Here is a 19,488-nt window from a genome sequence, read left to right on the forward strand (position 1 = left end):
GGCCCTGGCGGAGGACTCTTTGGCGTGGTTACTGCAGAAGTCGCCTTGGGGGTGTGCGGAGGGAGCAGGTACCGATCCACCATCTCCTGTGGGAACTGGGCCTCTAGGTCAGCCTTCAGCTGCCAGTATGCGGGGTCCTCCCCCAGCGTGGGCTTTCCAGCAGGGACCTCTTTGGACTGGGGAGCGGTGTCTGCTCTGGCCTTGCAGGCCGGGGAAAATGGTGATGCAATCTTGTCTCGGCGGGCCGCGCCTGGCATGGCGGCGGCCTGGTCTTGGCGGGCCGCGCCTGGCATGGCGGCGGCCTGGATGGGCGTTTCTGGCGCAGCTTGGATCGACGTCGCAGCTGCGGTGGGGTCTTTGCAGGCTGGGCTGGGCGTCGCTGCCTCGATCGGAGCTTGGCGGGCCGCACCTGGCGGGGCTGCGGCCTGGTTCAGCACCTCACTTGCGGCGCGGACGAGCGTGGCTGCTGCGGTGGGGTCTCGGCGGGCCGGGCCTAGCAAGGCGGCGGCCTGGGTCAGCGTCACACCTGCGGCGTGGATGAGGGTCGCGGTGGCAGCCGGTTCTCTGCGGGCCGGACTGGGCGTTGCTGCAGGGACCGGGTCTTGGTGGGCCGAGCAGGGCATCGCTGCGGCGGCCGGGGCTTGGCGGGCCGCACCTGGCGTGGTTGCGGCCTGGCTCAGCGTCGCCGCGCCGGGCGCCTCTTCAGGGACCGCGGGCGTGGCAGCAGGGGTCAGGGCACTCGCGCCGGCAGGGGCATCACTGGACTCACCCATCGGTGGCAGCATCGGGGTCTGAGTCGTTGCCACTCGGTCTGGCGCTCGGCGCGCGGCTCTCCCTTCATAGGCCTGAACCGCGGCAGCCATCTCCAGAAGTTCCATGCGTTCTTCTCTGATCTGCTCCACGACCCGGGTCTCCAGTCGGTCGCAGAACTGGGCCAGCTCCCAATACCACCAGGCAGCGGAGCCCGGTTCTGGGTTTCTGCGGTCAGACGCCATTTCTTCTGCGCCCTCTTCTGTACGATTTCCCAGCAGTGGACTCGTCGTTGCCTCTAGTAGCAAGCTGTTCAGTTTCCGCTCTGCCTCTTTCAGCAGCTCCTCTCCCAGCAGCAGGCTTCTGGCTCCCTTTCTGTCCCGACGTCTCTGAACGCTCCCGCTCTCTTCACAAGCGAGGTCAGAACTCTGCAGGGGATCTCTGGGTAGCCACACCTCTTCGTGGGCGGTAACTTCTTCCAGCGCGGGCTGCTGTTGTTTTTCAGCGCGCTTTTCATGGTGGCAATATGGCGGCGCTTCCAATTTTTCAAGCGGACCGCCCAGGCACATGGTCACCTGTCTGGACAGGTCTAGTCCTTATCCTGTTCGTGACGCCAGATGTGAAGCCCCACAGGTGTAGTGTCGGTGCATTACCTTCAGGGACTCCACTCGGCTGGATCCTGTCACAGGTAGGAGATCTTCTTCTTGTCGTGACGCCACTCTCAGTATTGCGGCCAGTAGGGACCGCCACTGCAGGTTGAGGGACGCCTGGGGCTGATGGTGAGTGCAGTTAGTTGGAATAGCCTCCTGAGAGTGAGGCAAGCCCCAGGGCCCTGTGTAGGTGCGTAGAACCACAAGGCGCAGAATAACTCCACACAGGCAGAATGTCTTTCAGGGTTTTTACTCACTTCAGGTGGCAGGGTGAGTAACCCGGGCGTAGCTGGGATGAACCAGGCGGGAACCAGGTATCCTTCAGGCTGACTTCTGATGGTGACTACCAACTCGCCTTCCTTAGCCCTTGGTGGTTTGGGGTAACCCCGACTTTTAGTCCCTATGGGGGTCACCCAGGGAAGTTGCTGAAGCCTCACTCCCCTTCGTTTGCCGTTTGCTTGTGGCCTGGACCAGCTCACTCCAGCTGCTTGCCTCCTGTGAGCTATGGGCCCTAACTGTGGCTACGTGGCTGCGGCTTTTGTGGTGTTGTGGTGTGGGCTTTGAGGGCCCCACACCGGCAGGTTTAGCAGGGAAAGGTGGATCTATCCCCGCTCCGGGATCTGCCGCCCGTTTGGGCCTGGTTCTCCCTAGCAGTCTCCTTACTTCCCACTCTGTGCTCTCTCTCTCTAGCTGGAGCTGGGTTTCGGGTAGCCCTCCTAGGTGACCGTTCTCCCCCGTCGGTAGCCACTGCGCGGACGCTGTCAGACTACAGCAGCCCAGGGGAAGGGGTCAGCTCTCCTCGGAGCTCCCTGGACTCTGCTCTGAACCGGCTCACATCTGGGACCTTCACTGCTGCTCCTGTCAGAGCTTCACTTTTCTGCTCCTCACTCCTCCACACTCTGCTGCAGACTGTTTACTCCTCCTTCTCTTTTCCCTTTTGTGCCTGCCTACGCCACCTAGCAACCAGGCTCTCTACCACACCCCTTGAGTGGAGATGGAGGCTTCGCCCCCTCCACTCCTCAAGTGGAGGTGAAGGCTTTGCCCCCTCCTGGGATCCCCAGGGGTCCTCTCAAAGGTACATGTGTGAGACCTGATCACTATGCGCCTGTGTAGTCACACCTCGGTCAGCCTTCTGGATTACCTGTATTGTACTGTCCCCAGCATGGGTGCAGTACTCAGTGGTGCCTGACCAGGTCAGGGGCGCCACACTGGGAGCGCCAACCGGAAAGCAGAAGGAGGAGGACTATGAAAGGGGTGTGTGTGTGTGTGTGTGTGCTGTCTGAAGTGTGAGTGTGTTCTGATGTGCGAGTGTCGGCCAGACGCAGGGGCGCACACCTGCTGGGAGATCACAGGGAGATCTGGGAGCCACACAGACACTCGAGGCTGGTAAGAATGACGATCCTGAGAAGGGGGGTCTGCTTTTTGTGGGGGGTAAACTTACCTCCAACCATGTCTCCTCGAGAATAAGACACCCCCTGAAAATAAGACCAAGTGCTTTTTTCAGGACAAGAAAAAAAATATAAGACAGTGTCTTATTTTCAGGGAAACAGGGTATGTAACAAGCAATATGGCTACAAACACGGCTCTCAAAGTGATTGTCCATGCTCCTTTCTAGTCTCCTGAATGGCCTAGCTTCTTAGGTAAGTTATCGACTCTGGGAATCCTTTACTATATATCCTTGCATTCTTTAGCAGAATTCTTCTTCAGGAATCCAGAACATCTGGGGGGCTGCTGTGGGAGCCGTAACACAATTGTAACTACGAAATTGCTAAATAGATTGAAATTGAATAAGGGGAGTCTGTCAGTCCAAACTGACAGTATAACCAAAGTACATAGCCTTGGAGGGGATATTGCCCAATAAAAACTTCATATTTTATGTTCTAATTGCTGAACCTCCATTTCCCCACCGCACCATTCTGCAGAAACTGGAAATTAATCAAATATTCTAATTGGGGTGCTTGGTGCACCTCTGTTGTGGCCAAGGCCAGACTCAGTGCATAATTCCACCAACTAAATTTGCATGTCCCCGCCTCCCTCACTGATGATTGACAGCACTGGGACAGAGCTTTCTCTGCAGACAGTGCACCTTCAAGTCAGTGCTGTCAGCCTCTGATGCGGATTTGTCACCTGATTCCAAAAATATAGACTGCATGTAGATCTCTAAGACCCATTGAGGCTCATGTTTTTAATTTGAAGATTTTACAGCCATGAACTTTAAAATTAAAAGGATCATTTGAGCGTTTTAATATTAGACAAGGATATTTTCAAAAAGAATTATACAGCTACTCTATCATGGATTTTCACACTAAGCACAGCACCCTCATCAGGTCCAAGAAATCTGTTTGAAGCATTATTCCCATCTTTAGAAGTTATCACCAATCAACTGGACAGATGATACATTTCCGATTAGTGGGGTCTGACTCCTGGCATTCCCAATAAGTAGGACGGGCAGACACATTAGATTGTCTGCCGAATCTGTCTATATCATGTCTATATCAGAGGGTTCCGCCAATGTTCGTCTACTCTAATGCAAGGGTGGGGAAGCTTTTTTTTTTTTTTTTTTTTTTTTTTCTTCCAAGGGCCTTTTGGAGATTTCTACCATCATTTGGGGCCGCACAAAGTTATTAACTTGAAAATTACTCTACTATGTTTGGTTAAACAATTAACTCTCACAATTGCATTTCCAGGTTTGTGTAGGTCTGAAGCACAGTGAACTGTGATTAATATGTTTTGTGAATCCTGCACATCACCTAGGAGACATTGGGACTGCTGTATAGAAATCACAGGAGACATTGGACTGCAGTATATAAATCACAGGGGATGCTGGGACATATACATCAATGGGAAGGCTGGAGTGCATAGATGCCACTAGTGGGCATAGACCTGGCTGGGGGGCACGGACCTGGCTGGGGGGCACGGACCTGGCTGGGGGACACAGACCTGGTTGGGGAGTTTATACACTGGGGGTATAGATATCACTGAAGGATACATACAGCACTGGGAGGCATGTACAGCACTGGGAACACTGGGGCTGCCGCTCCTCTTCTTCTGTGGAGTGCATTGCACGCTAACCCTGCCCACAAAGTACATCCTCATGGCTGCTGCCTGAGCACTGCGATCCAGGGAATCTGCCTGGAGGTTTCAGAAAAGTCCAGAGGTTCCCCACCCCTGGTCTAATGTGTATGGGCCCTACAGTTTTTAATAATATATGCAGTTTGTGTTGTGAAATCTGCTGACAGGTCCACTTTAATGACTCTTAAGGGGGCTTTACACGCAGCGACATCGCTAGCGACATTGCTAGCGATGTCGCTGGTGAAAGCACCCGCCCCCGTCGGTTGTGCGTCACGGGCAAATCGCTGTCCGTGGCGCACAATATCGTTAGGAACCGTCACATGGACTTAGCTGCCTAGCGACGTTGCTGTGGCCGGCGAACCGCCTCCTTTCTAAGGGGGCGGTTTGTGCGGCGTCACTAAGCGACCGCCCAATAGAAGCGGGGGAGCGGAGATGAGCGGCCGAAACATCCCGTCCACCTCCTTCCTTCCTCGTTGCCGGCGGCCGCAGGTAAGCTGTAGTTCATCGTTCCCAAGGTGTCACACGTAGCGATGTGTGCTGCCTCGGGAATGACGAACAACCTGCGTCCTCTATAATAAACGATTTTATGAAAATGAACGACGTGTCAACGATGGATGATTAGCTGAGTATTTTGCAACGTTAACGGCTGCTCATTGGTGTCACACGCAACGACATCGCTTACAATGCCAGATGTGCGTCACGGAATCCGTGATCCCGGCGATATATCGTTAGATACGTCGCTGCGTGTAACGGGGCCTTTACACCCTATACGTTCTGAAATAAAATATGGGTACAAAAGAGTCCGCAGCAGTGACCATATAATCAATGCAATCCGCAGAACCTTCATAAGTGAGAGTGCTTCATGTCATCCGCAGTGCCCCATAAGAGACCACCTGTTCTACATAAGTGCCATTAATCCCAGAGCAGCATTTTATTAGCCGCCTCAACATTCTCGAGCTGCATATGACACGCTGGCGCTGGAAGCTCAGAGATGATTTGCTGAGTATAGTAACATCGAGATGGCTCGATTTAAAAGGTACGGAGCCGGCAAAGTAGGCAAATGTGGAGAATGTGCTTTTGTGAATGTATGGATTGCAGATGCACTTTCATCACTTCGATATCTGTTTTAGCTGCAAGGAGACAGACTGCAGACTGTTACCAAGAAAAAAACGCCTAGCACTTTAAGAGACAGCGATTTACTTTCTCCCAGGAAATGATTGCAATTACACATGTTTTGTTATACACATGTTTATTTCCTTTGTGTGTATTGGAACAACACCAATTAAAAAAGAGAAAGAAAGGGAAATTATACATAGTTTCACATAAACTAAAGTGCGCATGATCGGAAGTTCTGGGGACTGCGGATCATGCGGAGTGCGCATCCATCCTCCGCCGGCCGCCATGAACAGTGAGGTATGTGCGGCGAACCTGCACATTCATTAGCATGTTATTATGCCCACAGGGTTGTGCCTACATGCTAAGGGACCGACTAGCCAAGGGAACTAACACCCTTGTGACTAGTCGCTGGCCTTATTAGCCAATAAGAAATTATTTTTAGAAATACTTTTCCTAAAGATCCCTTTATCTATGCTAGTGTATACAGGGAGAGTTAAGCAGGGATCACTAATATGCACCCAGAACTGCTTGTGGTTCTGGGAGCATATTGCACCTGACAGGTTCCCTTTAATGTCAAATTTCTTCATTAATCCTAGATGAATATGAAGTGGTGGGAGAATGATTTTGTTCTTGTCCACCAGCGACTTATTTATGATATCTCAAAAGCCAACAATCATTTCTCCCTTGTAGGCCATGACACTGTTGTCCAATGATCTTGCTTTTCCCTACTATCCCAGAGGCACATGAAGCATGGGTATGTGGTGTATCCAGATTGGTGTCCGAGCAAGAAGTTCACCATCTTCAGATCAAGACAAATCGACCATTGATGTTCATGATAATGGATTTTCTATAATTTGATTTTTACATTTTCATATTTTTCTTTACGTTTTTGTTGAGTGAGCAATGGGAAGAGACGCACAACTGTTACCATTGTGCAAAAGAACACATTTAAAGCTTATAATGGATCCGTCTATAAAAAGCCGCCAGTCTTTTGGTCGATGTTCCATTAGTCCCATTTGAAGTACAATTCCTGGGATTTCATTGCAGTATACAAGTTCTTCCTCTTGGTTGAAACATGGGAGAAAACATAGTAACTATAAAATGCATACAGCTGCACACTGAAAAGCCAAAAATGTACAAGGTAAAATATGGCACTGCATTACTGCAAAAGAGAGATATTTAGTTCATGTATTGGCCAATGCATGTAAGCCCGGAAACCAACGGCAAGGTATATCTCTGTAATCCGGGAACCTAACTTAATTGCCACTATCTAGGGTAAAATATCTGTGTCTGGGCAAAATGCCACTATTTGGACTACAAACCTCTATGTATGGGCAGCTAGGCTCCTGCTACAATGGTTATGAACACAGCCAGGTCTTAGGGCGGAGTGCTCAATCAGAAAGAGACTCACTACAAATATCGAAAAAACTGACCCGCACATCCAACAAATGTGAACAGGTCAGTTTTTGGGATATTTGTAGCTAGTCTCCAGAAACGCTGACAAATGGACTGGGAAGTTTTCACTCGCATGCTTCTCTGATCTGTTGTCAATCATTTGGCGACCCACTTTGCAGATCGCTTCCTCATGGCCAAATGTTCATGGATAATGACACAAACACATTCACGGGAAATCCCCATGATGTCTGCTATTGCTTTAGCTGAAATTCGTTGATTCTCCAGTATGAGGTTGTGCACAGCATCGATGATCTCCAAAACAACAACCACTCTCAATCGTCCAGGACGTTCCTCATCATTTGTGCTGAAGTGGCCCGTTTTAAACTGTGGAATATGAAGGGCATTGATCCCCCAATGTCTGCAACATATCACCATGAATATCCTTCGTGGACTTTCCATGCAGAAATAAGAATTTTATCACTCCACTGCTCTCAGTTGCTGTGAATATCGCATTAGTGTCCGCCATTTTGTTTTCCCGCATGCGTAGAACACTGTTGCCATAAGCAACAAACACAAAATTTTGAAGACCTATATTAGACACATAAGGCTTTCATGTAATGAAACATTTGTTACCATAGAAATAAAAAAAGATCACAAAGCCAAAGACTTATCAGCAGCCTCTCCTATATGCTTAACCGTGGATTCATCAAAGTATCACACTTTTTAGTCGGATGACAGCTTTACACCCCCTTTTCATTTTATCGAACACCTTAATCAGATTCTCACTTGGAATAGCATCCAATAAACATGTATACCTAAGACTGACCATGAAGAAAAAATTCTTCCACGATCAGTTATGTTTTGCAGAAACAGTGTTGATACCCAACTACGTATAGTGCTGAGCCCTATTCCACAACTGTACTAAGCCAGAATGTGGCAAAATCATTCAACTGAGTAAAGCGAAAGGACACTCCATAATTACTTTAAGACCTGAAGGTCAGTCATGTCAGAACATTGATAGAACCTTGAACGTATCATCAAATGCAGTCGTTAAAACAATCACTCTTGTGAAACTCTCTTGGACACTGCTCCAGTAAAGGAAGACCAAGAATTAAGCTGGTGTCACACACACAGCGACAACGACGTCGCTGCTATGTCACCATTTTCTGTGACGTTGCAGCGACGTCCCGTCGCTGTCGCTGTGTGTGACATCCAGCAACGACCTGGCCCCTGCTGTGAGGTTGCCGGTCGTTGCTGAATGTCCAGCTTCATTTTTTGGTCGTCACTTTCCCGCTGTGACACACACATCGCTGTGTGTGACAGCGAGAGAGCGACGAAATGAAGCGAGCAGGAGCTGGCACTGGCAGCTGCGGTAAGCTGTAACCAGCGTAAACATCGGGTAACCAAGGGAAGACCTTTCCCTGGTTACCCGATATTTACCTTCGTTACCAGCCTCCACCCTTGCTGCCAGTGCCGGCTCCTGCTCTGTGCACATGTGGCTGCAGTACGCATCGGGTAATTAACCCGATGTATACTGTAGCAAGGAGGGCAAGGAGCCAGCGCTAAGCAGTGCGCGCGGCTCCCTGCTCTCTGCACTGTGACATGTAGCTGCAGCACACATCGGGTTAATTAACCCGATGTGTACTGTACCTAGGAGAGCAAGGAGCCAGCGCTAAGCGCGGCTCCCTGCTCTCTGCACATGTAGCACAGCGACGTTATGATCGCTGCTTCTGCTGTGTTTGACAGCTAAGCAGCGATCATAACAGCGACTTACAAGGTCGCTGCTACGTCACCGAAAATGGTGACGTAACAGCGACGTCGTTGTCGCTGTCGCTTAGTGTGAACCCAGCTTTACCTCTGCTGCAGAAGATAAGTTCATTAGCACCAGTCTCTGAAACCACAAATTAACAGAACCTCAGATAGCAAATGAATAAATCATGCACAGAGTTCAGGTAGCAGACACATCTTGATAACAACTGACTGCGAGAAGCTAGTCCTTTATGGTCAAATTGCTGTAAAGAAACCACTACAGAGGACTGGAAAAAAGGACACTTACTAGGGCCAAGCAACACATGGACTGGATATTAGATAATTGGAAATTTGTGCTATGGCCTGATATCATAATTTGGTGTTTGGTGTCAATCACCATATCTTTGTGAGACACAGTAAAGGAGAGCGGTTGGTTTCTATATGTCTGGTGCCCACAGAGGTTGAGGTGTAATGGTGTAGGAGTGCTTTGCAGGTGACACGGTTGGTGATGTCAGGCAACACTTACTTAGCATGGCTTCCACAGCATTCTACAATGAGATGCCATTACATCTGGTTTGCTCTTATTGGGACCAACATTTGTGTTGTAACTAGAGAAAAGAGGACTCGGGGAAGTTTAGATAAAGTCAGGTCAAGTCCGAGTCCCAAACCGGAACTCCAATGGAAGTCACTAATTTTGCAGTTTTGGTCTCCACCCACACGCAGTCAGCCATAAAAAAATACTTCTGGAGGAGGAAGGGCAGGGTTTTTTCCTTTTTTTTTTGGGTGTACACTACATACGATCACGATGTTGTTGCAATGTGACGCCCTTTACTAGCCAGGTAGTCACAGACAGGCCCTTGCACAAACACCCGTCCCCTAACAAGGTAACAGCAGCCAACCTAAAAACCCTGAGTCACCCCTCTCAGGTCTTGACGTTCACACCAGGAGGCGGAGCCAGGCGATTGGCCACGCCCACCGAGGAGTTCGGATAGCCTGAAGCTGGAAAAACAGAAACAGATCAGTTTTGGAGGTGAAAGAGAGTAGTAGTGGAGAGTAAACGCCTGTCAGGGATCTGGGTCGTAGCCCGGATACCCTGTGGCCAGGAGGCAGACGGTGGTTGCCGCCTGCAGGAGTCGGGAAGACGGCTGGTGGAACTGTAAGGGACCGGGACAGGGTAGTGGCCCACCGGTACCAAACTGCGGAACTGACTGGAAACCGGAGCACCAGGAGGGGGTACTCAGAGCCAGAACGAGGCCCAGAAACCACTGGACCGAGTCAAATTCACTGATTGGGGTCTGGACCTTAGGTTCATTCCCACCCAAGTCCCGACTGAAGACAATAGCCCAATGAGGGGATAGAAAGCCACCGCTCAGGCAGAGAGATCCCACGGGCCAGCGTCTGCGGGCAAACGGGCTCTCCCGGCACACACAAAGCCAGGGAGTGGACTACCATCGCTGAAGCATAGGTAGTCAAAATCTACAAAACGAGGTGCAGGAGAAAGGTGGGAACCACCGAACCGGGTGGGGGACCAGACGCAGCCGGCTGCGGGCACCGACCACCATCCTTTTGGTTTACCAGAGACTCCGGTGTATCTGTCATAGTGAGTACAACAGTGCCCTCGGGCCGCGCACCGCACTAACACGCCCGCACCTTGCAACTACCGGGCCCCGGGACCATCACCCCCTGCCCATGGAGGGGTCAACACCAGGTTGGACAACACCGTCCCCGGGAGCCTAGTTAACGGCAGCGGTGGTGTCCACATTCACCACAATCCATGGGTGGCGTCACAAACTTAAATCCCTAAACACCACGGCCCCGGCTGTGAACCTCCCTACCGAAACCCCTCACGTAGCGCCAGCCTCCCTTCAGAGCGATGTGACCCCCGGGTCCGGAGGCGCTCAAGCCACCCACCGACGAGCCGGGGTCCGAGCGGCTCGGCTGCCAGCCGAACACGGGGCGGTACAGCAACAGTGCAAGCCATTCAAACACTGCAAGTGGCTCGCACTGGGCTAAGCACCGAGTGTATCTGAGCACACCGATGCTCACTTGAGTGGTCAGCATACGTAAAGCACCCAGACTCTGAACCCAAACTCTGTTGTTTTTTTTGGAACTTCTGGATTCTAGTTGTAACTTGACAATGACACAAAACAAACCTCCAGGTTATGTAAGGGCTATTTAATTAAAGAGAAGTGGGATGATTTCCTGCCTCAGATAAAACTGCCTCTACAGTCACCCAACCTCAAGCCTATTGAGATGGTTTGGGATGAGTTGGATGCAGAATTAAGGTAAAGGATGGTTTTGTTAGTGAGGACAATGAGTGCCTACATATACACACTTGACTTTCAAATATTTTGTATGGGGTTGTGAGCGTTAAGCCACTGTTGGATATCTTTGGTAGTTTCTTAACTCCTCTGTTAAGAAAAGGGGTCTGGTGTTGACATTGCCCAATCTATCATCTACTCATGGAGAGTTGGGAGATCCCTACACATATTATTACATGGTCGTCTGGTCCCTCTAGAATTGCCATTTTTGGTTAATATAATGTGTCCTGCTTTTTGACAGATTAATATTACATTTCTTATTGGCATTAGATTGTAAGCTCATATGTCCATGGACTTCTCTTATATTTTCTAGAGGATTTGCATTTGTTCTCGTTGTTTTTTAACATTTACTGCTTCTCAATGGCTTTTGTATGATAGAGGCAGCCCAGCCCATGAAGTTGTCCCTGGAAGGAAGGAGCCGAATCCAGATTGCCCAGCTTTTACTAATTTTTCTGGCTTGTTGGAACCTATATACAACTGATTTCCACAAAATATACCAAAATAAAATGTGACGGGTGCAGCAGAAGCTCCTTTCGCGAGTGAATAAGCATGTGGTTGTGTCAATCAGTACCTGAAAGGGGCCATCATGTTAGCTTTGCTGTGATATTGCCTCTGTGCACACAAGCGCTTCCAGGAAAAGCAGTTGTGTGTGATGTGTGCATCCTGTGTGTGCCCCAAGGGAGGCGACTTACACACTCAGATGTTCTAGGGGTGGGGAATTGTCCTTTCTCCAAAATTTCGAGCCTCTGTGTCAGGAGAGCAGCTCTTCAGCCTGGAGTCCTGCACAGTAAGTGCCCCTTATTACATGTCTCGCTAGGTCTCAGCACCCCCTACCCTTCTGTTACATTCCCTGCTTATTTTCTGCTGCTTTCTCATTTCTCCCCAATCTTGTTCTTGCTGCCAGTGGGTGGTCGAGTTCTGTGCGCATCACAAGCTATTTTTATACGTGAGAAGAACATGCCATCTGGGCACACACAGGGATCTCCAATGAGGATGGCATTTTTGCTCTGTATAGAGAAGAATTGCAATACTGGCAGGAGTCATTACTCAGCTTTGTATGTGTTAGGTGAGCACTTAGATTGCTACTACTCCAGGACATGGGTCCACAGTAAATGAATGAACGTCCATGTGTAATCCTCAGGACTGTGGGCTCCTCAAAGATCTTGACCTGGGCTTGAAACTGCAAAGAAATATAAACTAGAGACAAGTAGCTGCTGCGTTGGGGTCCCTGAGGACTATATGTTGTCTGCCAGATATATGTCCTAATACATAATCACATCCCGGCCGCTCCCATCACATGGAAGTACGTGGGAGCACATATGTATAGGACTGTTATCAAGAATACCGTAATTATATTTGCTTTATGGCTCTCATAAATCATGTTGTAATATGTATATTAAATCTAATTGCACAACAAATTTACTGCTCAAAAAAATAAAGGGAACAACTCAAACAGGGATTTTGTGTTTTGGTGTTCCCTTTATTTTATTGTTTTGCACAATATATATACGGCGTGTATATATATGTGTGTGTGTGTGTGTGCGTGTGTGTGTGTGTGTGTGTGTGTGTGTATATATGTATATGTATATATATATATATATATATATATATACATATATATATATATATATATATATATATATATATATATATAATATATCTATATATATCTATATCTATCATGTTGTGTGTGTATGTATGTATATGTATGTGTGTCTGTGTATGTGTATATATATATATATATATATATATATATATATATATATATATGTATGTATATATATATATATATATATATATATATATATATGTGTATATATATATATATATATATATATATATATGATATAATATAGTTTTTTATTGCTACTTTTTCTGACATTTAGTCCTGACTGGTTTTAAAAGTCTACAAAAAAAAATCAAATGATAAGTCAACTAAAATGTGCAGTTAGACAGCAGTCATGTGAGCAGCATTGTATACCGTAATTGTTAGACGTGAGATTTTGCTTTAGGCTCTGCAAAACTGACTCCAATATGTGCACAGATTCCATTCTCTGACCAAACATGTCTGAAGTGACCCATAAGTGACCCATCTGGAAAAGCGTGAGAACTATTAAGGAAGACAAAAAAAAAAATCCCCTTACGGCAGATGTCATGCATTTACTATGATGGCTTTTGCTACCCTAAAGGGCTATCATACAATAAATCCAGTGGAGATTTTTGCAAAAAAAAAATAAAATATATTTTGTATATGCATGTATATCTGTTAATGTATGTATATGTTTGTATATATCTGTATGCGTGTGTATATGTGTATATATATATGTATGTATGTACCCCTAACATTTTTGTAAATATTTTATTATACCTTTTCATGGGACAACACTGAAGATATGATACTTTGATACAAAGTAAAGTAGTCAGTGAACAGCCAGTAATGTCTAGACCACTGGCAACAAAAATGAGTACACCAATAAGTGAAAAATGCCAAATTGTGCCCAATTAGCAGTTTTCCCTCCCTGATGTCATCTGACATTAGTGTTACAAGTTCTCAGGTGTGAATGGGGAACAATTGTGGTAGAGTTATTGTTCTCGCTCACACTCTCTCTCATACTGGTCACTGGCAAGCAGCGTCGGACTGGCTACCGGAAGAATCTTCAGTAATGCCAGGCCTGGATTCAGGTACCTGCATTGCACTCTGAAGCTCTCACTTGAGCTCCAGAGTGCAGCCTACACTGCACCGCGAGCGCCGAGTGATTGATTCCCCGGCGTTTGCGGTTCAGTTCATAACAGCCGCAGACAGGCCGGGCTGATCTCCGGTGCTCTCACCTGAACTCCGGAGATCAGCCCGGCCTGTCTGCAGCTGTCATTAACTGAACGGCAAGCACCGGGGAATCAATCACTCGGCGCTCGCAGTGCAGTCTAGGCTGCACTCTGGAGCTCAGGTGAGCGCTCCGGAGTGCAATGCAGGTACCTGAATCCAGGCCTGGCATTACTGGAGATTCCTCCGGTAGCCAGTCCGACGCTGCTGGCAGGTCAACATGGCACCTCATGGCAAAGAATTCTATGAGGATCTGGGAAAAAAAAAAAGAATTGTTGCTCTACATAAAGATGTCCTAGGCTATAAGAAGATTGCCGCCGGCATGAAACGGAGCTGCAGCACTGTGCCCAAGACCATACAGCAGTTTAACAAGACAGGTTCCACTCAGAACAGGGCTCGTCATGGTCAACCAAAGGAGTTGAATGCACGTGCTCAGCGTCCTAGTCAGAGGTTGTCTTTTCAAAAAAAGAAATATGAGTGCTACCAGCATTGCTGTAGAGGTTAAAGGGGTGGGGAGTCGTCCTGTCAGTGCTCAGACTATATGCTGCACACTGCGTCAAGTTGGTCTGCATGGCTGTTGTCCCAGAAGGAAGCCTCTTCTAAAGATGATGCATTAGAAATCCCACAAACAGTTTGCTGAAGTTGAGCATATGCCGTCCTGGAGGAGTGGAAGAGGATCCAGTGGCCATGCCCATGAGAGTTGAGGCAGAACTTAAAAATAATGGTGGCCACTCAAAATATTGACACTTTGGGCACAATGTGGTCATTTTCACTTAGGGGTGTACTCACTTTTGTTACCATAGGTTTACACATTGATGACTGATTGTTGAGTTATTTAGAGAGCACCAAATTTTTACACTGTTACAAAAGCTGGACATTAACTACTTTACATTATACTAAAGTGTCAGATCTTCAGTGTTGTCCCATGATGAAATATTTTACAAAAATGTGAGGGCTGTACTCACTTTTGTGATGATATGCTGTGTACACACACACACACACACACACACACACACACACACACACACACACACACACACACACACACACACACTCATCCTCATCATCCTACTATGAAAAGCTTGGGGTGGTGGCCTTGTGTCTGTATTTATAGGTCTATATATGCCTCTCCCTCTGTATGTAGGTGACTACCATAGACTCTTCAATATTTGTGCATCGTAGTTTTCATTTTTTGCATCTGGAAGAAATATTCACTCTAGTGACAGAATTCCCAGTCTGCACCAACTTGCTGTACAGGGAGGGTAGATTTTAATCTAAATCTGAATAGCTTTTTAAAGAGTAACCCAGGGCGAGGCGGGCAGCAATGTCTGCGCTATAGAATACATGTTTATAAGTACAAGAGACTGGTGCAATCTGTCAGGAAATAGCAAAAGCCACAGGGTGACGGGAAATGACAGAGGTGACTTTGACAAGCTGCATTAACTCCTTCATGCTCTTTCGGCCACAACGTCCACTAGAAGGAGGTAGAAATTGCTCTCCCTGGGGTCACAGGCCTTGTGTTTTGGAAGTAAGCAAAATATTATTAGATCTATTAGATATACCATACTTTTCAGTCCTATCTCAGATCCTCCCCAAAATCTTATCTTTTGTCCACCCTTTGTGATCTATGTGGCTGATTTGAGGTACGTGGCAATAAAATGGTGCTGCCATAAGCCATCGTGGAGCCTACATAAGATCTACTCCAACTGATGCACAAGAAGGAGGGTTTCCTGTGTAGACCCCAGGAAGGCAAATCAGAACCTTGGGCCCCACGTTATGTAATGGTTGACTTTGGGGGTGAAAAGGAGACCGCTCAAATACTGTCATGATTTATACTGTATATAAACATTGGTCTTCTAGGTGGCTTGCTCTGATGTGCTGGGTTTAAAGACGTTTTATTTGTTTTTTATGTTTTTTTTTTTTTTTTTTTTACAGATGAGAATTAGGTAAACCAGAGAAATCCAGAGAGATGTTTCAGGCTAAAATTCCCACCACAGCGGCCACAAGCCACGTAAGTATAGTCCATCCATTTACTGCGCCCGCCACTGACATTGTTCTTCAGTGACTGTATAAACTGCATGCAAAGACATCAGACCTCCTGTTCTTTGATCATATTTTTTTTTCCTGTCGGAATTCAAGGTATTAAAGTAAATCAGTCAGTAGGTTTTTGCTACCTCATCTGAGAGCAGCATGATGTAGGCAAAGGGATCCTGCATCCAATAATGTATCACTTAGATTACTGAGTGCAGATATTCTGACAGAGTTTTTAGATTTAAGGTGGTGTCACACACAGCGGCGACAACGACGTCGCTGCTAAGTCACCATTTTCTGTGACGTGGCAGTGACGTCCTGTCGCTGTGTGTGACATCCAGCAACGACCTGGCCCCTGCTGTGAGGTCGCCGGTCGTTGCCGAATGTCCTGCTTAATTTTTTGCTCCCTGCACACGTAGCTGGAATACACATCGGGTATTTAACCCGATGTGTACTCTGGTTAGGAGTGCAGGGAACAGGGAGCCGGCACTGGCAGCGTGAGAGCGGCGGCCGCTAGTAACTAAGGTAAATATTGGGTAACCAAGAGAAGTGCCTTCCTTGGTTACCCGATATTTACCTTAGTTACGCTTCCACGCGTCGCTGAGGGCTGGTCACTGGTCGCTGTGAGATCTGCCTGTTTGACAGCTCACCAGCGACCATGTAACGACGCAGCAGCGATCCTGATAAGGTCAGATCGCTGGTTGTGATCGCTGCTGCGTCGCTATGTGTGACACCACCTTTTGCCACGTAGCAGATCTGAGAGCGCTGCCCCTGCCCACACAAGGCGCTCTATAGTGATTGAGCATTGACAGTGAGGTGTCAATCAGAGGAGGGGATGTGCTGGATTACTGTGCTCCTCACATTGCAGTCCAAGCAATGAAAATGCCCCCTGCTTAAACAAACATTGCAAAGAGACAATAGATCGGACCTTGACAAGACAGGAATCCCTGAATTCTCTGTTTTAACCCCTGTGGCATGCTGTCTTCAGCTTACATAGCAAAAACCTGCTGACAGATTCCCATCCAGTGCTAGTGTAGGTGAAGCAACAATTTTGGGACTCAGGGCTCTTTGTCTTGTTCAACAACAGAACCCTCTCCTTATTGTCTATACCCACTGCTTGCAATAGTGACCACTAGAATCCAGCAAAAAGACCTCTGGACCAGCCCTGTGAGGCTTGTCCTCCTACCTCCCGCATCCCTGCGCCACCTTTTATTACTAGGCCTGGTATAACAACAAGTGTGCGTTATGCTGCAATAATAACTGCGCGTCAGGCCGACTAATCAAAAACGCTGGAGATGCCAACAAGTAAGTGGAAGAGTCTTTCCATGCTCTGGTCCAGCAGCCACTGACTACCAACGAGGTCTCTGGACCAGGGTCTTACAAATATTTTTGCTGTACTCTACTGGGCACCACTTTGCCAATCACCTGCTAAGGATTGAAGGGGATCAGGAGGAGATGGACCCCTCCTTCTTCTGCTGGGTTTCTATAAGATTGTTTGTTTGTTTCAGCAGATTGCACAAAGTCTTGCAGGCTGGCAAACAGTTAAGTATTTTCTTTCTTGCTCTCGTTTTTCATTCTTTTCTAGGTCTAGTATCTTTTTAAAGGGAATTTCCACCATTGAAAACAATTTATAGTTCCTCTACAATATATCAAAACTCCTAAATCACAGGTTATACATAAAGCTACCGTAGATGATAAAATTCTGGCCACCGTCAGTGACCACTAGGGGGAGTTTACTCAGTGTGCACCTTAGAAGGGTTTTCTAGGGTAAAAGAAAAATCTGCTATCTCTCTGTGATTGCAGGCTGCCCAGTCGTGACTGTGTTCCTCTGTATTCACGGAGCTAGTGGGCAGCTATGTAACCATATGTATGAGATTTACATAATTACAGGCTAGAGTTTCCTCCGCTTCTCTCAATGTTCAGAGAAGTGGCTAAGACTCTTGTCGGCACGTGACTTCAATTATGCAAATATCATACGTGTGGTCATGTGACCGCCCATTCGCACTGTGAATACAGAGGTATGGTGATCACATGCACGGTCTCACAATTTGGTAGTATGCAGTCACATAGAGCGACTGAAGACTTCAGCTCCAAAATCCACTTTAAAGCATAATCATCATTTTAATTTTTATTACATAAATCAATAGCAAACATGAAAATAAGCAACTTTGTAATATATCTCATCAGACAAATTAGCTGATTTCTCTGCCAGAACTGATCAATCATAAGAGATTCTATGACAATGGGAGGAGCTAGAGGCAGAGGGAGGAGCTACAGTCAGCTCTGCCTCCTCCTCCATATACACTCTCAGCAGAAACAACGGCCATCTCCTATCTAGGTAATAGGGAAAGTCTTCACGGAATACAGATTTTACCTCAGAATTGATCACTTCTGGCAGAGAAAGAAGCAGATTTCTCTAATAATATATATTACAAATTTGCTTATTTTCATATCTACTATTGATTTATGTAATAAAAATTAAAACGACGATTACACTTTACTGTATACAACCATAAACTTATTGATTAGTGGCATCCATCCAATGGGAATAGGGCACTGCCGAAACGCGTCGGCATTTGTTTTCCTTTCCCCTATGATGCTTTTCCTTTGTTTCTACTGTCTGATTGCGTGGCAATTTTTATCGAAGAAAGAAATGTGAAGTTTTATCCTATTGCATCTCTTCTCCAATGGAGGTATGGTCCCTCTCATCGCTGGATGTTTTCATCTTATTCGTATTGATTGGCACTAGAGGATGCTTTTATTACAGTTGGGCCACGTGCACACACTGAGTATTGGGTGAGTTTTTTTACCTCAATATTTGTAGCCCAAACCAGGAGTGGGTAATAAATCCAGAAGTGGTGACGGATTTCTATTTTACTATTCCTCTGACTGTTCCACTCCTGATTTTGGCTACAAACACTGCGTGTGAACATTGCCTAAAGGCTGCTTTGCACGCAGCGACATCGCTAGCGATGTCGCTGGTGAAAGCACCTGCCCCTATCGTTTGTGCATCACGGGCAAATCGCTGTCCGTGGTGCACAACATTGCTAGGACCCGTCACACGTACTTACCTGCCTAGTGACGTCGCTGTGGCTGACGAACAGCCTCCTTTCTAAGGGGGGCGGTTTGTGCGGCGTCACAGCGACATCACACGGCAGCTGTCTAATAGAAGCGGAGGGGCGGAGAGCAGCTGAAAGAAAGTGGCGCCCACCTCGTTACCGGAAGACGCAGGTACGGTGTTGTTTATCATTCCTGGGGTGTCACACGTAGCGATGTGTGCTGCCTCAGGAACGACTAACAACCTGCGTCCTGCAACAACAACGATATTTGGGATTAGAACGACGTGTCAACGATCAACGATTAGGTGAGTAATTTTGATTGTTAGTGGTTGGTCGTAAGTTTCACACGCAACAACGTCGCTAACGAGGCCGGATGTGCGTCACGAATTCCGTGACCCCTACAACATCTCGTTAGCGATGTCGTTGCGTGTAAAGCCCCCTTAAGAGGGGAGCTGCAGTGCGCATACTTCTCAAAGGCTTCATTCATCCCCCATGAGGCTACCGTGCGCTGGGCTTTGCTTTTC

General features: G+C 47.4%; 1 protein-coding gene across 9 annotated transcripts in view; it reads left to right on the forward strand.

The window, feature by feature from the left end:
- Positions 1–19,488, forward strand: part of LIMD2 (LIM domain containing 2) — a 72,028-nt gene that overhangs the window by 44,241 nt on the left and 8,299 nt on the right. For 4 of the 9 annotated variants that reach the window (XM_075350333.1, XM_075350330.1, XM_075350331.1 and 1 more), the window contains exons 2-3: positions 15,810–15,885; positions 17,417–17,446. In XM_075350333.1, coding sequence (XP_075206448.1) covers positions 15,844–15,885; positions 17,417–17,446 — 72 coding nt within the window. In that variant the 5' untranslated portion in view covers positions 15,810–15,843. Of the gene's footprint in view, positions 1–11,747; positions 11,841–15,384; positions 15,403–15,809; positions 15,886–17,416; positions 17,447–19,488 lie in introns of those variants that run through there. The other 5 variants (XM_075350336.1, XM_075350337.1, XM_075350332.1 and 2 more) reach the window with 4 other exon arrangements.

Source organism: Anomaloglossus baeobatrachus, chromosome 5 (assembly GCF_048569485.1).
Source record: "Anomaloglossus baeobatrachus isolate aAnoBae1 chromosome 5, aAnoBae1.hap1, whole genome shotgun sequence".
Lineage (NCBI taxonomy): Eukaryota > Metazoa > Chordata > Amphibia > Anura > Aromobatidae > Anomaloglossus > Anomaloglossus baeobatrachus.